Source organism: Poeciliopsis prolifica, unplaced genomic scaffold (genome assembly GCF_027474105.1).
Source record: "Poeciliopsis prolifica strain line A6 unplaced genomic scaffold, Auburn_PproV2 SCAFFOLD014, whole genome shotgun sequence".
Classification (NCBI taxonomy): Eukaryota; Metazoa; Chordata; class Actinopteri; order Cyprinodontiformes; family Poeciliidae; genus Poeciliopsis; species Poeciliopsis prolifica.
Genome location: NW_026562389.1, coordinates 10747187 through 10767816, shown reverse-complemented (window position 1 = coordinate 10767816; position 20630 = coordinate 10747187). Strand labels below are relative to the sequence as shown.

Below are 20630 nucleotides of genomic sequence, written 5' to 3'. Positions count from 1 at the left end.
TATTTAATATATGTAGGATTTTCTAACAACCGAAGGTGACACAGTCATTTAAATATGATATGAAATGCCATCATGTGCCTCGAAAATGCATAAAACTGGACCTATTAAAATCCTAGCTAAAGATGAACAATTTGCTGATTCCAGAAGAAAAGAACATTTAATTTTCCTTTAGACATATGCAGATATTAGAATATGATTAATTTAGTTGAAACTGTACCTTTAAACATGTTTTTAAAACTGAATCTTTCCTCTAAATCGAAACATTTGCTGATGCACCTGGTCTTGAATCGATCCTGTTTGAGCTGCAGATTAAACCAGAGCATAAAGTTTGTCATGTACATTAGCTGATCAGTTTGTGTGGAGAACAGACTGTTATTGTGGAGAGCTCCCCTCCCCTGCGCCAAAGAGCCGGGCTCTTATTTGGGAAGGGAAGCAGAGGCGCGCCGGATTGGGCTGCAGCTGTCCAATGGTGCTGCAGCGCTGCGCTGACTTCTCGCCAACTTATTTTCCTCCTCTTGTGGAGAGAGGAATGAGAAGGGAAGCGGCCTGCTCTGGGCTCTGTCTGCTGACTGAACCAGAAGAATAGCGAGCGCGTTGCTGGTCTGAGGTGAGTGAAGCCGTAGCAGCGGGATTAAACCCCCATAATCCTCTGTTTCAGCCGAATGGGCGGACTGGGAGCACTGGGGCTGTTTATTTCCAGCCTGTGTTTTCTTCAGTTGGTGAGAGTTCCAGGCATACCAAGAACAAGACGCTGTATTTAGTCGGGTTGAAGGCAGCGGCCCAGAAAGCCGCTCCGCGTTGGAGCTTGAACTTTGCTCTGACTGATCCGGCCTCACTGTTTGCGCTCGGCGCGGGTCGTCTGGTCCGGATGAGCTGAACTGGATTTTGGACCAGAACATGTTGATTCTGTAAACAGGCTGCTGATCTGCGTTGCCTGTTGTCAGACCTGCACAGTTGTGAAGTGATTTGACGCAGAATGAGGCTTCCCAAGCACAGATGGAGGCGTGTTTGAACTTGCAGGCAGTTTATGGAGATTGTTGCTGGCCAGATACATACTTTACAATCACAGCTCTCTGCTTACGTCACTGTCCTTCAGAAATGGTAAAACATTGTGAAAATATTCACGTTTGCTGTTATGTCTATCAACAGTTTCATACCGTCTATCGAAACTGTTGTCAATCTTGATTTATGAAGGAAAATCACCACAAAAGTGGTGAATACTAAGTTGCTGTACAATTTTAACATTAGTGGAACTATTGTTTGTGTTTTTTTGGGATAGTGCAACTACCTTTTTCTGCTAATAAAATATTCATGTTCTTTAAATGTTTTTGAGAAAAGCTGAAAGGCGTTCCTGCATCATGTCTTCCAGAAAGAGCACAAACATGCCCGGGCGCCGGAGATGAGAAAGACTCCTACTACGTGGAAACTCCTTACGGTTACCAGTTAGACCTGGATTTCCTCAAATATGTCGACGACATCGAGAGGGGCAACACCATTAAGAAGCTGAGCATCCAGAGGAAACCCAAAGCGGCCAGACCTCTGGCAACGCCTCGGGGCAGCACAGCGGGGGGCGGCGCTCGGCCTGAATGGACCTCCACGGACTCCCTGTCCTCCAACAGCGACGGCAAGCAGTCCCCGGTCTTTTTCACCTCACGGCACCCGGACGGCGCGCCGTTGGCCCCCACCGTCCCCAGGGCGACCGGCGACGTCCCTTTGGGTCAACCCTACTTGGCTGAGCAGAAGCTGCTTCTTCCGCCACCCTCACCCAGGTTTGCTCCTCGTCACAACCCCCAAGTGGAAAAGACGCTCATGGAGACCCGCCGCCGTCTCGAGCAGGAGCGTCTGCTCGTCCAAGCGCACAACGAGCCTCTGATTCCCCGCCGTCGCCTCGCCAGCTTTGGTGGGATGGGCTCCAGCAGCTCCCTGTCGTCTTACTCGAGTTCGGTCGCGACGAGCCAGATCTCCCCCAGCGCCCACCAGCCTCTGCCCATCAACGGCCTTTCTAATGGGGAGTACAACCCCTACTACTCACAGTCCAGAGGCAGCTCCATCCGCCACAGCCCCATGAGCTCCGGCGTCGCCACGCCGGTGACCAACGTCAGCCCGTTGCACCTGCAGCAGATCCGAGAGCAGATGGTCGTGGCCCTCAAGAGGCTGAAAGAGCTGGAGGAGCAGGTGAAATCCATTCCTATCCTACAGGTAAAGATCGCCGTTCTGCAGGAGGAGAAACGACAGCTGGCCGCTCAGACTAAAAACCAAGGTCTGGGTGGCTTCCGCAAGCGTTCCTACAGTGTGGGCAGTGCTGACCAAATGGAGAACTCCGGATCCATCCAGAAGGAGACGGAACTGCGCATCATTGAGCCCGAGGCGCAGGAGCAGAGCGCCCAGCGGCTGGAGGAGTTCAGGCGACTGGCTGCTGAGGTCCAGGCTCTGGAGAACACGACCAAGGAGAATAACGTTGCTGAAGTTCAGCCGCAAAACCTGCAAAAACAAGTCCTCCAGAAGTCAGTCGGTGTAGTTACCGATGAAAACATGAACAATCTTTTGGGTTTGCTAAGCAAACCGCAAAAAGACAATTGTCTCCGGGATGTAGGAGTGGTGACGGAGCGGCTGGAGACGCGGAGCGCTGGAGTTGTTGTGACGGAGGCCATGTTGGGCGTGACTAGTGAAGCAGACAAGGAGATCGAGCTCCAACAGCAAACCATCGAAGCTCTGAAGGAGAAGATCTACCGCCTGGAGGTCCAGCTCAAAGAAACCACCCATGAGATGGAGATGGGGAAACTCAAACTGGAGCTCCAAGCAGCCGGCGGGTCGAACAAGAAGAAGGCCGACAAGGGGCTGACGGTGAGGCCGGAGATGTACGACGCCTCGGTGGAAGCCAAAGTCCAGCAGCGCAGCCAGGGGGTGGGCGAGCATCTGGAGTTCAGCCTGCAGACCCAGACGGTGGGAGTGTCCTGCCAGCCCAGCGCGCACAGCGTCGCCACCGGACCCGACCTCCCGATGGACCAGTGGGTGGTGCATCAGCGGGTGGAGGTGAGCGACCGATGCGTGGGGAGACGGGTGGAGACGAGGCACCAGCAGGTTGGCATTGAGCCGAGTATTTGTGAAGCGGGAGTCAACACCGAGGAGTCGTTGGACGGACCGGGCCTCTGCAGAACCGCGGCGGAGCCGATCAAGCAGTCCAGATCGGTCGGCTGCGGGGATTGCTCCGTGGACGTCAACGTCACTCCCGTGAAGACGTTTGTGTCGCGAGGAACCGACCCAAATGTTGTCAGTAAGGTGGACTCCGCCGTTATGGCTGCTCCCGATTCGGCGTCACAGCAGACCGGTACCGACACCGAATACGAGAGCAGGTCCACAAACACGAGAACGGCTGAGCTGACGGACTCGTTCACGGACATGGAGCGGAGCGGCTGTGACAAGCAGACCAACACGGCGCCGCCCGAGACCAGGACCGTGGCTGCTGGGGAGGGGCTCGTCAAAGACGCCCCAACGGCGGCAAAGACGCGATCGGTCGCTGTTGGAACCACCAGCGATGTTGGGTCGCTTCCCAGCAAACCAAACCCGACTAGAACCAAAGAGTGTGGAGTCGGCCCAGTTAGCATCCATGACAATTTCCTGATTGGTTTAAAAACCAGGAACATCGCATGTGGTTCTTCTCATCCTCCGGACTCGGCCCCAAGCAAAGAGGAGACCGGAGCCACCGCTGCAGCGCCGCCACCAGGTGGCGTCGGACTGGACCACTACATAGAGCGGGTCCAGAAGCTGCTGCAGGAGCAGCAAATGCTGCTGGCGGAGAACTACAGCGAGCTGGCGGACGCTTTCGGCCAGCCCCAGTCCCAGTTCGGGTCCATCAACAGCCAGCTGGTCAGCACGCTGTCGTCCATCAACTCGGTGATGAAGTACGGCAGCGCAGAGAACATCCTGGCGCTGCACTCGGACTCCTGCAGAGGTGAGGATGGTTCACATTCTTCAGTTTCCAAACAAAGCATTCCTCTCCCTCCGAGAGGCTTCAGCAACATGTGGCTCCGCTGATGATTGGCTCACACTCATGCCAGCCAATTAAGGCATAGTTTCAAGGGCAGACAACTGAACACACACACACACACACACACACACACACACACACACACACACACACACACACACACACACACACCCCAATGTGACCTAAGCGGCTCCATAATAAGCCTGGTGAAGCTCTAAATATATCAGAACAATAAAACATTTACAAGCTGACAGGATTCTTTCCTTTTAGTATTTTAGTTCCTGAAGCGCAGAAATAAATAAATATGCTTCATATTAAAGTTGTACATAAATAAATCAGTAAATATTTCCTACCACAGTGACGTGTGGAAACGTTCATCAGAACCTCAAATATCTTTATATTTTATTGGGATTTTTTCACCATAAATTTTGCTGGACGATATTTTGTCGCAGAAATTATTGTAATTAAAAATATTGCCATTTTGAGACCATTTTTAATTAATAATAAACTAGTTAATAGTGACATTAATGTAATGCACCCCCTATCCAAGAACATTTAACTCTAAAACAGGAAAACATTTGAAATGTCCAAATTAAAGACCAAAACAATAATTCAAATCTAATATGAAGTCTCGTGACTAAATCTGCATTCGGAAAAATAAATATCATTCAGCTCAGAAAAGGAAATGGGCAAAAGTGGCAGGTAGTGCAAACTACTTGTCAGATTTACTTGTGTAGCATTTTAAAAACAGTAAAACCAAAATGTTCTTGTTCCCATTTCATCCTGGGTGTCAAATGTTTGCAGCGTTTCTCAAAATGATCGTTTTGAACGATCGATTTTGAATAATAAATATCTTCCCCTTCCAGAGTTAAATGTTCATTAGAATTGAAAGTTTGATCTTTGAGGATGTGATCTTTATCAGTTTTTTCCCCAGTAGAAAAGCATAATTGGCTTTGTTTTGTTTTTTATGTATATATGTTTTTTTTCTACACCAGTAGATAAATAATAAATAAATAATCTGGAGCAGACAATTATCTATTCAAAAAGATAAACTTGTTTTTTATAATCCACTGCTGTAGTTTCTTTTGTGGTTGATTTCCTGTCAACTTTTAACATTATTTTAAGAAAACAAAACCCCAGAGGGGTAACTGCTGAACTGCCCTGGCGCCTCTACCACCACGCTTCACCACGCTTCACCACGCTTCACCACGCTTCACCACGCTTTGCTGGATTTCAGAGGGAAAACCTGCATTGTTTCACTTTAAAGTGGTCTTAATACAACAATATTAATGTTTATTGCAATAACGTCTGGGACAGTTTGTCGTCCAGCGAACGTGACGAGCCTCGATTTGAGTCACATCGGTGGAAATTGATCTGATTTGGGTTTCATGCAGATAAAGTGCCTGAATGAAGGCGCTGAAGAATCGAGCCTTTCAATGATGCCCTCTGAACCCGCTCAGCACATTTATTTGGGTTTTTCTTCCATATTTGGTTTGCAGACTTTTCTCTCCAGAATCATAATCTTCCCCACATGAATGTTTGCGCAGCGAGGAGCTAACGTTAGATAAAGTGTTCTGGTCGTGTTCAGACAGATAATCCTGATTGGATCAGACAGACCACAGTTATCCCTGACCCTAAAAAAATGCAGCGAGGTTTTGGACCGGGCCCAGCGCTGAGCTCACCGCTGCAGGCGGCGCTCTCCTGTTTGTGTTTTGTTGTTTTTGTGGGCCGCCCCGCCTTGGCGAACGCCTCCCTATTGATGCTGATTCATGGCTCCCTGTGCGTTACGTAACGATCATTCCTCCTGACCGGGTTCTGAAGTTTCTGTGGAGCTCCGAGTCACTAACCAGTTCCCTCCAAAGTAAATAAGTTCACCAGACTTAACAACTCTGGACGTAAAAAAGCTGTAAATCCAACAGTTTTATTAACTGCTGCAGTTTAACAACTGTATAGAAGCAATAAAATGTAATCAGTTTTATTTTGGTTTTAGTCACTTAGTCCAGACAAATGTTTTATTTATTGTTTCCACCGTAAAGACATATTAAAAACTTGACCAGTAACTCACTGGTAACCAAGAATTTAACAGTTTTGGGGTTTTCTAGCTCATTTTATGGCTAAAAAATCTGAATCTAATTAATTCTTTCCTCAAAACAAACCCTGTTTTTAAATAAGTAAGAAATGTTTTGTGTAAGAAGTACCAGGAACTTTAGCAGGATGTAGGAACTTGTTTTGAGTTAATATTGATGAAAAGTTCTAGTTTTGTTGGGAAATTATTTCACCAATAACACTTATAGGAAAAGTGTTTTCCTATAAGTTCAATAATGTGCTGATGGAACTAGTTCATTTTTATTAATATTAAGGAAATAATGACATAAAATGAGCCCCAACATGTTGCTGAAAAATTAAGTTGGTTTTGTCTGAGATATTTCCATTAGAAACTAGTTTTAAAAAAAACTTGGTAATGTTTTGTTTTTGCAGTGTAAATATGTGGGAAAGCAGCTCACTGTTCAGTACGGTGGAGGATCTGTGATGCTGTGGGTCCGTTTCTCCTCTAAATACATCAGAAATCTCAGCAGTGTAAACTCTCATTGGAACATTTTTCATAAAAATATGATTTTATTATAAAAATATCTAGAATTTGGTAGAAAAGGGAAACAAATGGAAATTATTGAGCTAGTCTTGATTTATCAGGTAATCAGTTAATTTATTTACATTCATATTAAAAACCGAGATGTTTCCGTGTGGATCAGTTCATGAAGTGTGTGTTTGTTTTCAGAGCGCAGTCTGATGCTGCCACTGCCAGACGCTGAAGCTGCAGATCGTCCTGAAAACTCGCCGCAGCAGATCAGCGCCGCGGAGCAGAAGAGCCGCATGGACCTGCAGATGTCGACGGCGCTGCACGGTATCCAGCCGTCCATTTGTTTCCATCCATACACTGTAAATGCATCTATTGATTAATGTTTAGTAACGGCGCCCTCTGGAGGTTTGAGGCTAAAGCGTGTTGACCTTTGACCTGAATGCATAAATCAGCCAATCAGAGCTGGGGATCCTCTCAGTCGTCTTGCACACACACCTCACACCGGCTGCGGTGTGTGTGTTTTATCAATCAGGTAGAGTTTTTGTTCCTTTTTGTAGGTTCAGATTGGATTACAGATTACAGCAGCTTTAATCTCACCTCGTTAAAATCTGCAGATACACAGCAGACAAAAGATGAGGAAGGAAAACTATCACCTGCTCACACCTGTCAAAACACAGGAAACGAGTCCAATGACTGCTACTGAACGCACACACACACACACACACACACACACACACACACACACACACACACACACATTGTAACTTGATGCTCTGCACTTGCAGCCTCTGCTGATCCCTGTCAGCAGAAAGGAGGGAAAACACAAGAGAAGATTTTCTCCTCTCTCCGTTTCTCTCTTTGTATATTTGGTTTTTCTCTTTCTGTCGTCACTGAGATGCTTCCAGTTTTCTTCAGTTGATCTCAGACTAATGAGCAAACTTTTATTTAACAACAAAAACAATCTGAAGTTTTGATTCTACAACCAGATTCCTACAAAAAAGAGTTCATGCTTCAAAAGTGCATGCTTGATTTATTGTTGAGTCAACATTTTGGGTCATTTTAGTTTTAATGTCTTAAGGATTGTGTTTTCCTCTCTGCAGGTCAGCCAGGAAGTCAGAACACCCTGAAATCCATCATGAAGAAGAAAGATGGCCGCCCCGACGCCAACGGCACCAAGAAGAACCTGCAGTTTGTTGGCGTCAACGGAGGGTACGCGAAACGTTCAGCTGTTTCGTTTTCATAGAGTTGGAGAGTTACATTTAATGAGTTACATTTACTGGAGTCCTAAAAGTACTCCAGTAAATACTCTTCCCCACATGAATTTACTTTTAGGAGTATTTTTATTATGATGTATTTCTACTTTTTTTTATTTCTTGTTCAGCTAATTATTCCTTTTACTTGAGTAAGTTTATGTTGAAGTCGTTCTACTCTTAGATACAGTTTTCAGTCATTGCCCACATCTGCATTTGATCCTCTTTTCTCTTAAACTCACATCCAGGTGATAAAATCTGATTCTTTTTTGCCCCCTTGTGGTCTAGATATGAAACTACATCAAGCGACGAGTCCAGCTCTGAGGACAGCAGCTCTTCTGGGTCGGAGGAAGACGAGGGCGACGAAGAGAAGGGGGAAGAGTACCAGGAAGTGGGAGGAAGGCGAATTGGGGAGGAGTTCCAGAACGAGGGAGCCGAGGATGAGGATAAGAAGGACAAAGAGGAAGGCTCAGAGAACGAGAAGAGAGAGAGGTCAGTCACTGGAAATATCAATTCCTTTTAAAAGATCTCCCATCTTTTATGATGGGAGACGACTGATCAAAACAGTTTGATCGATTATTTCTGATCAAATATACAAACTTCAGAATTTTCCTGTTTGTTAATTTCATTGAAACTAAAAAGTCCCTCCATTTTCCGTCTGTAAACGTATCAACCAACAGGAAACCTGAACCGCTTTGAGGCTGAAATGTCTTGGCGCATAAAAGGGGGTGATTTTAAAATTCTTTAATTTTCTGTTGGATTTTTTTGTTAAATAACCTGAAGGATATTTTTTCCATTTTCTGTGTTTTAGTCCTGAAAAATCTGGTGCATCTCTCCTGGTTGTCAATATTTAAGTGACCTTTTCTCACTGTAACTCTGCGATTTATTTATTATTTTTATCAACTTGTTTACTTTTGTTTCTGCTGAAGATGTATTCATTTCAGTGACACTGGATTGTGATTCTAGATTCCTAAAGGTCAAGCAGCTGATGAAGTTAGCATAAAAAACCGATGGCGCCCTCAAACATCAACATAAAAAAACTGCTGTTTTTCTGATTAATGAAGTTAAACTGTAATATGTTCCTGAAATAATCTGCCTTCAGATATGATCTGTCATAATTCAGAAAGTATGATGTAAACACATAATCCATGTAGGTGTTTATAAACCATTTTCTTGTGTTTTGCAGGTATGAGCTGAGTGAGAAGATGTTGGCAGCGTGCGACGTTCTCAAAACTCACCTCAGCGACTCGAAGGCAGTGAGCAGCAAAGATCTGGTGAGAAACTTTCAGTTCTGCCATCAGTTTTGATCAGGTTTTCAATTATTTATCCACAAGAATAAAGTGAAATGTTAAAAATTAGTGATTAAGTTCCACACCACAACTGCATGGTAAGTTTGTCAAAGTCAAGCTAGCATAACTAGCATAACCAACTTACTTTTCCCTCTCTCTATTTCTTAATTAAAACTTTTTCTCGACCTTGTTATCTTGTTGTAGAGTTGACAATTAGCAGTAAAGCATTGTGTCGCTTTTCTTTTATGCATCATGGCTACATTATGATAACAGCTAAAACCGATGCTAGTCATCAGCTAGCAGCTTTGTGCCCTCCAGCAGGGATATGGGGGCGAATTCTGGTCCACACAACATCCTTTAAACAGGTCCAATAAATAATAGACTGACCTGTAAGCTTGTCGTTGAACCGGGTCAGTAACCCGTCTGCCTCCACAGAGAGCCAGCCTCAACACGGTGCAGCATGAGTGGTTCCGCGCGTCCAGCCAGAAGGCGGCGCTGGCGCCGATGGTGGAGGACTACCTGCGCGCCTTCGAGTCCGTCTCTATGGACGTGCTGCGCCACGTCGTCAACATGGCCGACGGCAACGGCAACACGGCGCTGCACTACAGCGTTTCTCATTCCAACTTCCAGGTGGTGAAGAAGCTGCTGGATGCAGGTGAGACTGAAACGTTTCGGATCTTCTTAGCAGAAGTAACCGTTTATAAATACCTTCAGTCTAAAGACATTCAGAAATGATCTGTAGCTGCATTTCCATTACAAATGTCTGTAAAATATTAATAATCCATGACTGTTGATAAAACACAATTTCAAAATTGTGATGTTTCCATTAAATAAGAAACTGTTGAAGTGTATTGATGTGATAAATCATTACGACTCTCAGTCCTCCGACTACTTCCTGTCTTCTTCATGGTTTCTGCCAGTAGCAACATCCAGTTGCTGGTCATGGGACATATGTGATGCAAAAACAGTGTTTCCATTGCAGATAAAAGTTTTATGAAGGAAGTAAATTAAACAAAAGCAGAACTTGCAGAAATTGTTTATTAGAGCATTGACTGCAACTTGTGCACCGGAGTCAGAACCCAGAGGTGGGATTGTGATGTGATGCTTCACTGACTTCATTTCAGAATTATCCTCATTTTTAGTCTTTGTTTACTTCCTGATTTACGGCATCTGGTGCAGAATTATTACGCATTTTTCACATCAATAACGTAAAAAAATGTGACATGACTGTTCAGACTCTGTGTGTGTGTGTGTGCGCGTGTGTGTGTGTGTGTGTGTGTGTGTGTGTGTGTGCGTGTGTGTGTGCGTGTGTGTGTGTGTGTGTGTGCGTGTGTGTGTGCGTTTCAGACGTGTGCAACGTGAACCAGCAGAACAAGGCCGGCTACACGCCCATCATGCTCGCCGCTCTGGCTGCCGTGGAAACGGCGAAGGACATGTCCATCGTGGAGGAGCTCTTCAGTAAGGGAGACGTGAACGCCCGCGCCAGTCAGGTGGGTCACTAGAGGTCACGACCTTTGAGAAGGCCAGAGGTCACCAACGTTGGCCTTTTTTAAGTTTGCACTGTTTTGTGTAACCCAGACGATTGACCCCAAATTAATTGATGTTGTAGGTATAGGAGGGTTGGTTAAGTTTAGAGACATTTGTTGCTGCTGCAGCAGCAGGTTGGGTTTGAAACTGTTTGTGGTCCTGCAGGCCGGTCAGACGGGGCTGATGCTCGCCGTCAGTCACGGCAGGATGGACATGGTCCGGGCGCTGCTGGCCCACGGAGCCGACGTCAACGTCCAGGACGACGAGGGCTCCACGGCGCTGATGTGCGCCAGCGAACACGGCCACGTCGAGATCGTCAAACTGCTGCTGGGCCAGGCGGGCTGCGACGCCACGCTCAGCGACAGCGTGAGTTAAACTCCACCCAGTACCTAAAGCCTGCAGAGAATTAAAACACACCAAAGTCCTGACCCGGAACCTTCGCATTGTGTTTCTGGTACGCCTGTAAATCTGGTGCACCAGTGACATTCGCCAACTGTGATGGACGATAAAGCTGCCTCTCACGACTCACTGGAGCTGATTTGTGCTTCTGAAAGCGATCTGATTGGGCGCTGAAAACAAAGTTGTTGTGTTCAAGTTGTGGTAACAGCAGTCACTCAAAGTCACTCAAGCTTAAAATAGCATCTGAATGTAAACCTGCAGGAGGAGCAAAAGGCGCTATCGCTAACATCAGAGTCCCGATCGCTTAAAGAAGTTCAGCACCGGAAAGCTGGATGCATATGAAGCTGTTTGCATCAGTTTGAAGATTAAATAACAGATTAAAAACAAATATTTTCATTGTTGAGCTCATGTTTATTTCTTCAATAATTTAGTAGGAAGAAGGGTTTTGAATTAAAAATGTTGCTCATTTTGTTGATTAAAATGTGATTAATTACAGGCCCTGCAATTAATCAATAAAATATTACTAGTGCTCGATTAGTTAGCAGATTAATTCACTTCTGAGGAAAATGTCTTGTGAAACAATCTGCCAGTGGAACTGGTACGTTTTCATTAAAATTAAGAAATTAATTAAAACAATATCCTATAACTTGCTAAAAAGTTAGTTGGTTTTGTCTTATTTCAAGTCAACTAAAATACCTGAATCTAGTCAGAATAATACTTTTTGTGTTTTTACAGTGTAGAAACATCCACAGCTGAAAGTTTTGCTAAATTAATTTGGCTCGAATCTGAATGTTTAAAACGTGACAATACCCCAACTTTCTTGCAGAGTCGTCAGTTTGACGAGCGTTTTTATTTTAGTATTTCTAAAATATAAACATGTTGATCTCTGCGTTCCTCCCTGTAGGACGGCAGTAACGCTCTGTCCATCGCCCTGGAAGCCGGGCACAAAGACATCGCCGTGCTGCTTTACGCCCACGTCAACTTCTCCAAAGCCCAGTCGCCTGTGAGTTTCCGTTTCCGCAGCTACAGGACGACCTGTCGCTGACCTGCTGACCCTTTCGTGTCGCCGTGTCTTTCAGGGAACGCCTCGACTCGGCAGGAAAACGTCGCCCAGCCCGACGCGGAGGGGAATGTTCGACTGACCCCCGACCCAACCAACGCTGCGCTGCTATTGGTTCTCACAGAACAACCCCTCCTCCCTTAATCCCGACAACCAATGAGATTCCTGGATTTTATTTTTATTTTTCTATTTATCTACGTGTTTTCTTTCCACCGCGATGAGCCCAAAGTGCCCTTTAAATATGAATGTAACCATCAGATTGTGCCTGAAATGTCTCGTTTGTTTTCCTCTCTAAGCTCAGATAATCATTTAAATCCACGTTTTCATATCGATATTCCCATCATCCCAGCCTCAAACAAACCCCGAGTAACCCAACTGTACCTTTGAATACTTCCTAATACTCCTCAACAATCCATGAAGTTCTATATTTATGAGAGTATAGTTTTTAATGCAGATATGTATTTCATTGTACATACGGAGAGTCTAGTTGCTCACCAGTTTGTCTCGTCTGTAATATAAACCTTTTCTCTGGTGTTCGTTAAGGTGCTGACTTTCATCTTCACGTGAGAATTGAAGTGCCTGAAACGTTGCCTTTAACTATGATTCTTGATTAAAGATTTAAAATCTGCATGTTTGGTTTGAATTATTGCATTACAAACTCTGTGAACATATATTATTTAATCATCTCTGTTCTCCTGTAAAACGTCTGATTGGGGCTCAAACACCTGCACAGCACCAGGACATGGCAATAACTGATAAATCATGTCTGAAGCCTTTCTGCCCTAAATATTTCCCATTTCCTCTTCGACTTGGTTTCATAATTTTTGATGGACAGTAAACGACACAAGACGCATCCAGGAGAAAAACAGGAACTGCTTCAGTGTTTCAGGGAGAAAAACTCAAATCATGTTAATTTATTTATTTTTAAGTTCTTTATTGCCAATGATTTACAACATAAACTTTTCATCTAACAAAACTGACTGGAACTGAAATCTGTTTGAAAATATCTTTAATTAGTTTGATATATGAAGTTAAATAATTACGAGAATTATTTTAAAGGCTAATCTTAGTGCTGGATAATAAATCAATAACAATATAAATTGCAATTAAAAACTAGTTTTCTGCATGATTCAGCTTAAAAGAGTTAAATTAATACTTTTGGTATCAGATGTTAAAAATCATTCCAGCTTGAACAAAAACTTAAAGAAATTATTATAAAACCAAATTCTAATTAAATGCCCTCATTGGTGTATTTAAGACATTTAGGAGAATAGAACAGTGATTTTCTAAAGCAAGTTAAAGAAAATCACTGCAGAAATATTTTTACTAAATAAATCCTACAGATGTACGTCTGAATCTCAAAGTTCTCTGTTTAAATATATTTTTCTGTGGTGATTAAATATTTTCTTGTGATTTTCAGATTTTTTTGAGGGAGGTTTTGGCCGTTGGGCTGTTTGGACGTCAGAAATCCCACAGATGAACAAGAAAAGTTCACAGAGCTGGAACTCTTCTGAATCGTGGGCCTCCTTAGTCAAAGAGGAGACAAATCAAACGTGAGAATCGTTTTAATTTAATGTTTGATAGAAGCTTTTAAAAAGTCCTGAAGCATTAAAAGTTCCTGAAAATTAAAACATACCTGAGTCTCCTACTGACTCATTTTGTTTGAACAAACCTGTGCAGAGGAAGGAGGCTGCTGCACGATGCAGCTCCCGACCTGCAGAGGGCGCCTCTGGGTTTCGGTCCGGGTCGGGAAACCAGGCAGAAATCGAGGGTTCTGTGACAGGATGGCTGGGACTGGAAACTTCCTGCTCTGTTCAGACACAAACGGCGACAAAATTCAGTCTGGAAAACTTTTCATCCCAGAAAAAGGAAACATTTTTACTAAGAACGAGGATCAGTCCCGGCGCCGCTCATCAGATCTTCAGGAGAAATTTGTGAACTTTTGCTCCTAAGAGAATCGTCACTCAGCTAAAGTGGATTTTTATCTGTAATTTTTAAAAATATATTCATATTTGTTGAAACTACCACTATGCCGTTTGTTATGAGACAGATGATCTGAGTTTCTCTGCTTTCTCCCAGTGCTAACCAGGAACAACCAATCAGAATCTGGAGGCGGGTCTTAGCGCTGTCAATCATTCTCCATGTGAATGCCAAAGATAGCTAGCTGAGTAATCGCTAACTGTGGATAAAGAGCAAGTTGTTTTTCTGCACAAAATCGAGCAACCAGTACAGGAGACTGACTGACAGCGCTAAGCCCCGCCTCCTAGCTCTGATTGGGTGTTTTTGGTGCATTCCTTAAGAGGGTAACAGTAGCTCAGCAAGGAAGTGGAGGTACAGATTATCTGCCTCGTATTAAACTGTAACAACATGGTGACTGTATAAACAAATATGTAAAAGAAAAATGTTTTAAAAACATTTTTTATAAAAGTTACACACTGCAGCTTTAAAAAACTTCAACCTGTCAAGAGGCAGAGATGAAAACTTGGAGTTTGTACCTGCTGTGTGCAGCTGCAGGTTAAAGTGTGCAGTAAAGCGTGTGTTGTTACCGTGGCGATGCCTGCGACCCGCTCAGCCTCTCTGCAGAGGAACAGCTTCCTGTTTGTCGGTCCAGAACCTCCTGCAGGTTCTGCAGCAGCCGTCTCCACTGGGGGGCGCCGCCCTCCTCCTGCTGCTCTGCTGGAGCCTCCTGATGGAGCAAAACGATTAGCCTGCCAGGTTTACATCATTTCTTATTATTATTCTGTTTTTTGTATTTTCTGTCAACAGGTGAACAGAAATGGACCATAACTGAGTTGGATCCAGGTTTTTATGCAGTACCATGAGTTCTGGTTGGTTCTGTAAATCCTGACTCTGGTACCTTCAGGGCCTGTCGGAGAGCGTTGGCTGCCTGCTGCAGGATGCTCTTCATCCTGCTCCTCCTCCTCTTCTCCTCCGCCAGCTTCACCTGGAGCTGATTCCTCTCCGATCGGCTCCGGCTCCACTCTGCAGACAGAGCGGCCCGGTCCAGTCTGAAAGCAGAACCCAGCTCTTCCATTACTGAGGTCAGCTTTCCAACAGCAGCACTTATTTACTGATCCACTCAATAAAGTGGAAAATGATTGTAGTTATTTCAGTAACTCCAACTCTAAGTGAATCATTGCACTGCAAAAACACAAAAATCTGTCAGATTATGTAATTTACAACAAGATATTTTTCCCTTTTTATAAGATAATTAATCTTCCAGTGGATCATCATTATTAGAATATTTGAATGAGAAACTAGACCAAAACTTCTTGGTAAGATTTTGTGTTTTTGCAGTGTACCGAGATTAATTAGACAGACTTTGATGTTTTTAACATCTTTTTCTCTTAATTAAGATGATTTTCTGCTAATGTTTAATGATTACATCAGAACAATTATTTAAAAAAAACAGAAAAGTGTGTTTAATACCTGCTTTTAATTTTCAATATGACAAATGAAACTCGTCGACATTTATAATCTAATTTAGTTAATTTGACAATTAGACTGTAAAGTCGACCAAATTTAAATCTAGACTTGCATAATTCAGCATCACCACAGACTGGAGATGAAGTTAAAACCGAAGATATTTATAATTCCTCTGATGTTAATTATCACAAAAGCAAAACATATCTTTAGAAAGGAAAGTTAAAGGCAGATTATTTCACTTATAATAAAATGTCTTCTTCTGAGTGAAATAATTTTCCAGTGGAAATAGAACTTTTTTATTAATATGAATAATTTATTTAATTTAAAAAAAAGCTCCTAATTCTAACAGAATAGTTACTTTTTATTTGGTTTTGTCTCATTTGAAATGTAAAAAGATATTTCTACTAGAAGCCAAAATACTTTGAGATTTTGTGTTTTAGTGAAGTTATTTCAGAAAATGATATTGTTGTTTTGAGATGATTTTTAAGTAATATAATGGAAATAATGTCCTAATAATGCAAGAACAAATTCTCAAAGACCAATAAACTTTAAATTCTGATGAACATTTAAGACTGGAACTGGAAGAATTTTTAAACATCTAAAATAATTTATACAAAGAAAACAACAGAAACAACAAAGAAAAGGAATTATAAAGACTCAATAATTGGTTTATTTGAGACTAAAACACCAGGCTGAAGACTCTTACCATCCAGTTTTTGGTATAAAGGAAAGCAACAAATTATATAAATGGAAATTATTGAGTTTGCTTTCATTTATCATGTGATTAATTAATTTATTGATTAATTGCGATAGGTCTTGTCACCAGTGCAGTGGATTCTGACCTGAGTGCCTCCATGTCAGCCAGAACTTGCGCCTGCTCTGCCCGAATCCGCTCCAGCTGTTGCTGCTTCTCCCTGTCGTCCTGCTGCAGCCGCTGAAACTGTCCTGTGAGCTGCTGCACGTCCTGACGGAGAGCAGAGCAGCACTGCTGAGGTCCGACCGGGAAGCCGGCACGCCGCTGCACAAACCTCCCTCTCACCTTCTGACGCATGCAGCTGGCCCGCGCCGCGCGGCGCAGCGTTTCCTCCAGGACGTCCGTGTCCACGCTCAGCTGCTTCTTCCTCTCCCTCAGCGCCGCGTTTTCCCGCTGCAGGGAGCGGCTCACCGCCGACAGCCGGCCCAGGAGGCTCTGCAGTTCCAAGTTCTCCTGCAGAACGGACCGGGTCGCCTCGGGGAGCTTCTGCTCCACCAGATGCTGGACCTGCGCCGACATGGCTGCCACTTCTCTCTCCAACTCCTCTTCTAACCTTTTCCCAGGTTAGAAGAGGAGTTGGAGGAAATAATAAGACAGAAACGTTGAAAATATCAGACGTTATTGGCATTTTGTATGATATAAAGCGCAGTATTATGGGTTTTCCAGACCAATATAGCATAATCAAGTCATGTTAACTTTATTCGTTACATATCAAATCCACTGCAAAAACACAAAACCTTACAAGTTATATGTGTTTCTTGCTCCAGTGTTTTATATACTTGAAGTAAGACGAAGCTAATTCACAGGTAACTTTTCAGCAAGGAACAGGAGTTTGTTTGAACTCAATAATTTCTTAAATTTGGGAAAGAAGTCCTGGTTCCACTGGCAGATTGTTTCACTTACAAGACAGGTTAACTTGTGATAAGTGAACCAGTGGATCTAGGACTTTTTCATCAATATTAAGGAATTATTTACTTAAAACAAACTTCCAGTTTTGGCAGGAAAGTCAGTTTTGTCTTATTTCAACTGTACCAAGATATTTGCATTATAAGGTAGATCAAAAATACTTAATAAGATTTAGTATTTTTGCAATGGCTTTAAATTGGGAAACTTTACGTCCCAATTCAAAACCTTGAAATTGCTGTAAATTGGCTCCTCAGTTAAGCCTGTGATCAGGTTTTGCCAGCGTTGCTCTTAGAAGTCGCTCCTTTAATGAGCGCAGCAGGTGTTTGCTAATTGTTGCTGACTAGTCTGAAGGAGGAGCTACGCCTCAAAGGCAGCGCTCGGTCCAGCCAGGCGTTTTGCACAGCTGAATTGCTGCCATGATGATTTCAGGATTTTTCAAACATGAAAGGATAAAACCTCTAAAAGCAGTTAAAAGTGTGGATGTGAAAACATTTGCAAAGTGCTGTAGTTTAAACTGATCAAGGGAGAACAAATGACAGGATTTTATCTTTTTAAGTGTTTCAGGAACAGCGGCGTGTGATTTGCAGCATCTTAACCTCCTCTTCTCCAGCTGCGACTTCATCTCCAGGTTGCGGATCTCGTCTTTGTGTTCTTCTTTCTGACGTTGGAGCTGCTTCTCCAGATTCTCCATGTCGGCCATCAACCCGTCCTTCTGCCTCTGAAACTCTTCCAGGTCACAAAGTTTCTCCGCTGGCAGGAAAGGAGGAGAGAAAGTTAGCAGAGTTTTAGATCTGACATTAATATTTGTTTTGGTCCCGAAAAAATTCTAGACTGATTATTGGAGACAAAGTGGCTGATCCACCAGGGCAGCTCTACTCAGTCTACTTCTGTCCCTTATTTATATTATGTGTAGAATTCCTGACTTTACTTTCTGAACCATTTGAAAAGAGGTTTATTTTATGTAATCAAGCTATTATTTTTGCTGTTGAACTCCTCTTTGCTCCAACTGAACAAATTAAAGATGTTTTTAGATGTTTGACCAAACTTTGGCGTATTTAAGTGTGCTGTACTGGTGCAGAGTTATAAATCAATGTGTAATTCAGTATATTTATGTTTGTGTTTGGAAAAAAAAAGGCAGTTCAGTTCAAATCCCAGATATGTGAAGTGAATCATACCTAGCATTGGGTCACAGTTTGTATTTTTCTGATTAGTTAATTGCAATAATTTATTGCTATTTTTTAGGTAACTGTGTGGTTTTGACTGTGTGTCACAGCAATTATAGTCCCACAAGTACAAATACTGCTCTTACAAAACGTTCCCATTCACATAAAGAAATGTAAATTGCGTCACTAAACAGCAGACAGTAACAGCATTTTATCATGTTTTAATTATATTTTCAAATGTATTGATATTTATTGATGTGTTAACAGTCCCGCCATGTGGACAGTTTGGTGAGCTTTTAACATCATCAGTTGGAATTTTGTGTGATAAATCAAAATTCTTGACATAACGAAGTTTGTTGTGATAAATGATAAATAATAAGTGATAAATTCTGGTAAACTGAACTGCTGTTCAGACTTTGGTTTCATGGCTTATTTTATTCATCTATTTTTGTCTCTTTGCTTTGATTAATTGATCTTGGATTGAAAAAACTCAGTGTTTATGTAAGATGCAGAAGTTTGCAGCCTTTTCTTGCAGCGTTTGTCTGATTCTGTGCAAATGTTGATCCAAACCTCACAACAAAAGCCATATAAAAGCTGCTTTTCTTAAAGATTTTATTTTTTAAAAACTGCTCGTTTCTGCACAACATAAGAACTGACCTTCACAAAATGAAACTTCGCTACATTTTCCCAGATTAATCGGAACAGAACAGAACGTGACCCTGAATTATCTCAGACACGGAGGGAAAATTATCAGAGAGAGGACGGATTCTGCCAACGCCACCATGGCATTCTTGCAGATTCCCACAGGGAGTGAAAAGTCTCACCGAGTGCCACGTTTTTTTCCTCCAGCTTATCGATTCGGGCCTGCAGCTCCTGCCTCAGCTGGCCCTGCTCCAGCAGCAGGGAACGCTTTTCCTGGACAGAGGAGTGACGCTCTTCCTCGAGCTGCTCACGCAGCTCGGCCAGCTCCCCCTCCTTCTCTGAAAGGGAGTGCTTCAGGTATGCTGTGATGTCCTTCTTGTCCACGCACTGGGAGATTAGGATGTTGTTCTGCTTCTGAAGTTCATGACATTTGATCTGAAACCTGACAAAACAAGTTAAAACCCACTAAGAGACTGCTTTGTTTTAAAATGCTCCTGCCCATTTTACGAGGTTTTGCTCTTTTTTTTCCTCAGCTCACAGAAATCATTGGAGGAGAAACCAGCCGACAGCATCACCGGCTCCATTCTCACTGCAGACTGGACTGGCACAAAACCAATTTGATTGCCACTCAATCTGATAACACAGACTGGATTTTTACAAATGTGACCCAGTCCACTTTCGGTGCATTTATAGTTTAATTTCATTTATAGAATAGATTAGAATAGACTTCACTATCTCTACTCCATCCAAGGTCTTACATGTCAATAGTACAAATACAATCACAAGCTATAAAATGTAGAAAATGTATTTACCTTAGAGTGATGTAAGTAATTTAAAACAAGTAAATAGAATAACAAGATTTTTGAAAACAAATTTGAATAAATGTCAAAGCCTTGAAATTATATTTCCTCAGGGACTGAGAATAATTGTAAAATTTGTAGATTTTGTTACAAATCATTTTGTAATTTTCTCCCCATTCATTAAATATACTTTGAAACAGAAATGAAAGATTTTTTCCTTAAACCTTTTACAGATTTTTCTCTTCAGATTATATTAAAATAATGATGTAAGCCACTAAACTTAATGATTGACTGAACAGCTTTGAACTGGTTTAGACACAAGAACTCCAAATTATAGTGTAAAAGTTGTTTTGCATGTATATTAAGTCAACTGTCCTCCTAAATAAACCAAATTCAAACTGACATTAACATTCAGACGCATAAAGCGCCTGGACTTGTTGCTAGCAGGATCCAGCTTCACCTTCCAGTTTAAACAGCAGCGTCTTTTTCTGGTCTTACCTCTCCAGCTCCTCGTTCAAACATCCGATTTGAATCAGATATAACCTCTTTTCTTTATCGTCCAAACCAGCTTTGGTTGTGGTACTCGCGGAGTTGAGTTTTTTCTTGTTTTCGCCGCTTTTTCTCTGCTTGTTTCTGGGCATTGTGTCGGTTAAAGATTAGCTAAAACCTTCCAACCCCGCAGAGCAACTGGACTCCACCGTTGCTAGGCGACGCTGCCTTCAGGGACCCCTGGTAAAATTGGCTTCTTCCTGGATTTAGTTAGACTCAACCGACTATTTTATTGAAATACTTCTTTTAATATACATATATCCTTTCCAAAAACATTTATGAGGCTATTTATTGCAAAA

General features: G+C 42.7%; 2 protein-coding genes across 6 annotated transcripts in view; one reads left to right on the top strand and one right to left on the bottom strand.

The window, feature by feature from the left end:
- Nucleotides 1-12719, top strand: part of kank1a (KN motif and ankyrin repeat domains 1a) — a 41387-nt gene extending 28668 nt beyond the window's left edge. For 4 of the 5 annotated variants that reach the window (XM_055039400.1, XM_055039402.1, XM_055039401.1 and 1 more), the window contains 10 exons: nt 1370-3952; nt 6765-6890; nt 7667-7775; nt 8105-8308; nt 9003-9090; nt 9541-9760; nt 10453-10595; nt 10798-10998; nt 11936-12034; nt 12111-12719. In XM_055039400.1, the coding sequence (XP_054895375.1) occupies nt 1370-3952; nt 6765-6890; nt 7667-7775; nt 8105-8308; nt 9003-9090; nt 9541-9760; nt 10453-10595; nt 10798-10998; nt 11936-12034; nt 12111-12173 (3836 nt within the window). In that variant the 3' untranslated portion in view covers nt 12174-12719. Of the gene's footprint in view, nt 1-1013; nt 1102-1369; nt 3953-6764; nt 6891-7666; nt 7776-8104; nt 8309-9002; nt 9091-9540; nt 9761-10452; nt 10596-10797; nt 10999-11935; nt 12035-12110 lie in introns of those variants that run through there. The other variant, XM_055039404.1, reaches the window with a different exon arrangement.
- A 358-nt stretch (nt 12720-13077) lies between these two features.
- LOC129365862 (cilia- and flagella-associated protein 157-like) lies at nt 13078-20479 on the bottom strand. Its single transcript, XM_055039405.1, has 9 exons — nt 20281-20479; nt 19165-19424; nt 17774-17927; nt 16557-16824; nt 16360-16481; nt 14949-15099; nt 14638-14777; nt 13764-13901; nt 13078-13617 (listed from the first exon to the last, which is right to left on the bottom strand). The coding sequence occupies exons 1-9, from the start codon at nt 20421-20423 to the stop codon at nt 13464-13466; spliced, it is 1530 nt and encodes a 509-aa protein (XP_054895380.1). The 5' UTR covers nt 20424-20479; the 3' UTR covers nt 13078-13463.
- Between the last annotated feature and the right edge of the window lie 151 nt (nt 20480-20630).

Excerpts from the sequence above, each read along its gene's own strand:
- LOC129365862 (XM_055039405.1), bottom strand. The coding sequence starts at position 20,423 with ATGCCCAGAAACAAGCAGAGAAAAAGCGGCGAAAACAAGAAAAAACTC. Across the intron at positions 16,482-16,556 it reads CCAGCTGCATGCGTCAGAAG|GACGTGCAGCAGCTCACAGG; the intron begins GTGAGAGGGAGG and ends GCTCTCCGTCAG. Across the intron at positions 13,618-13,763 it reads AGCCTCCTTCCTCTGCACAG|GAGGCCCACGATTCAGAAGA; the intron begins GTTTGTTCAAAC and ends TCTTTGACTAAG.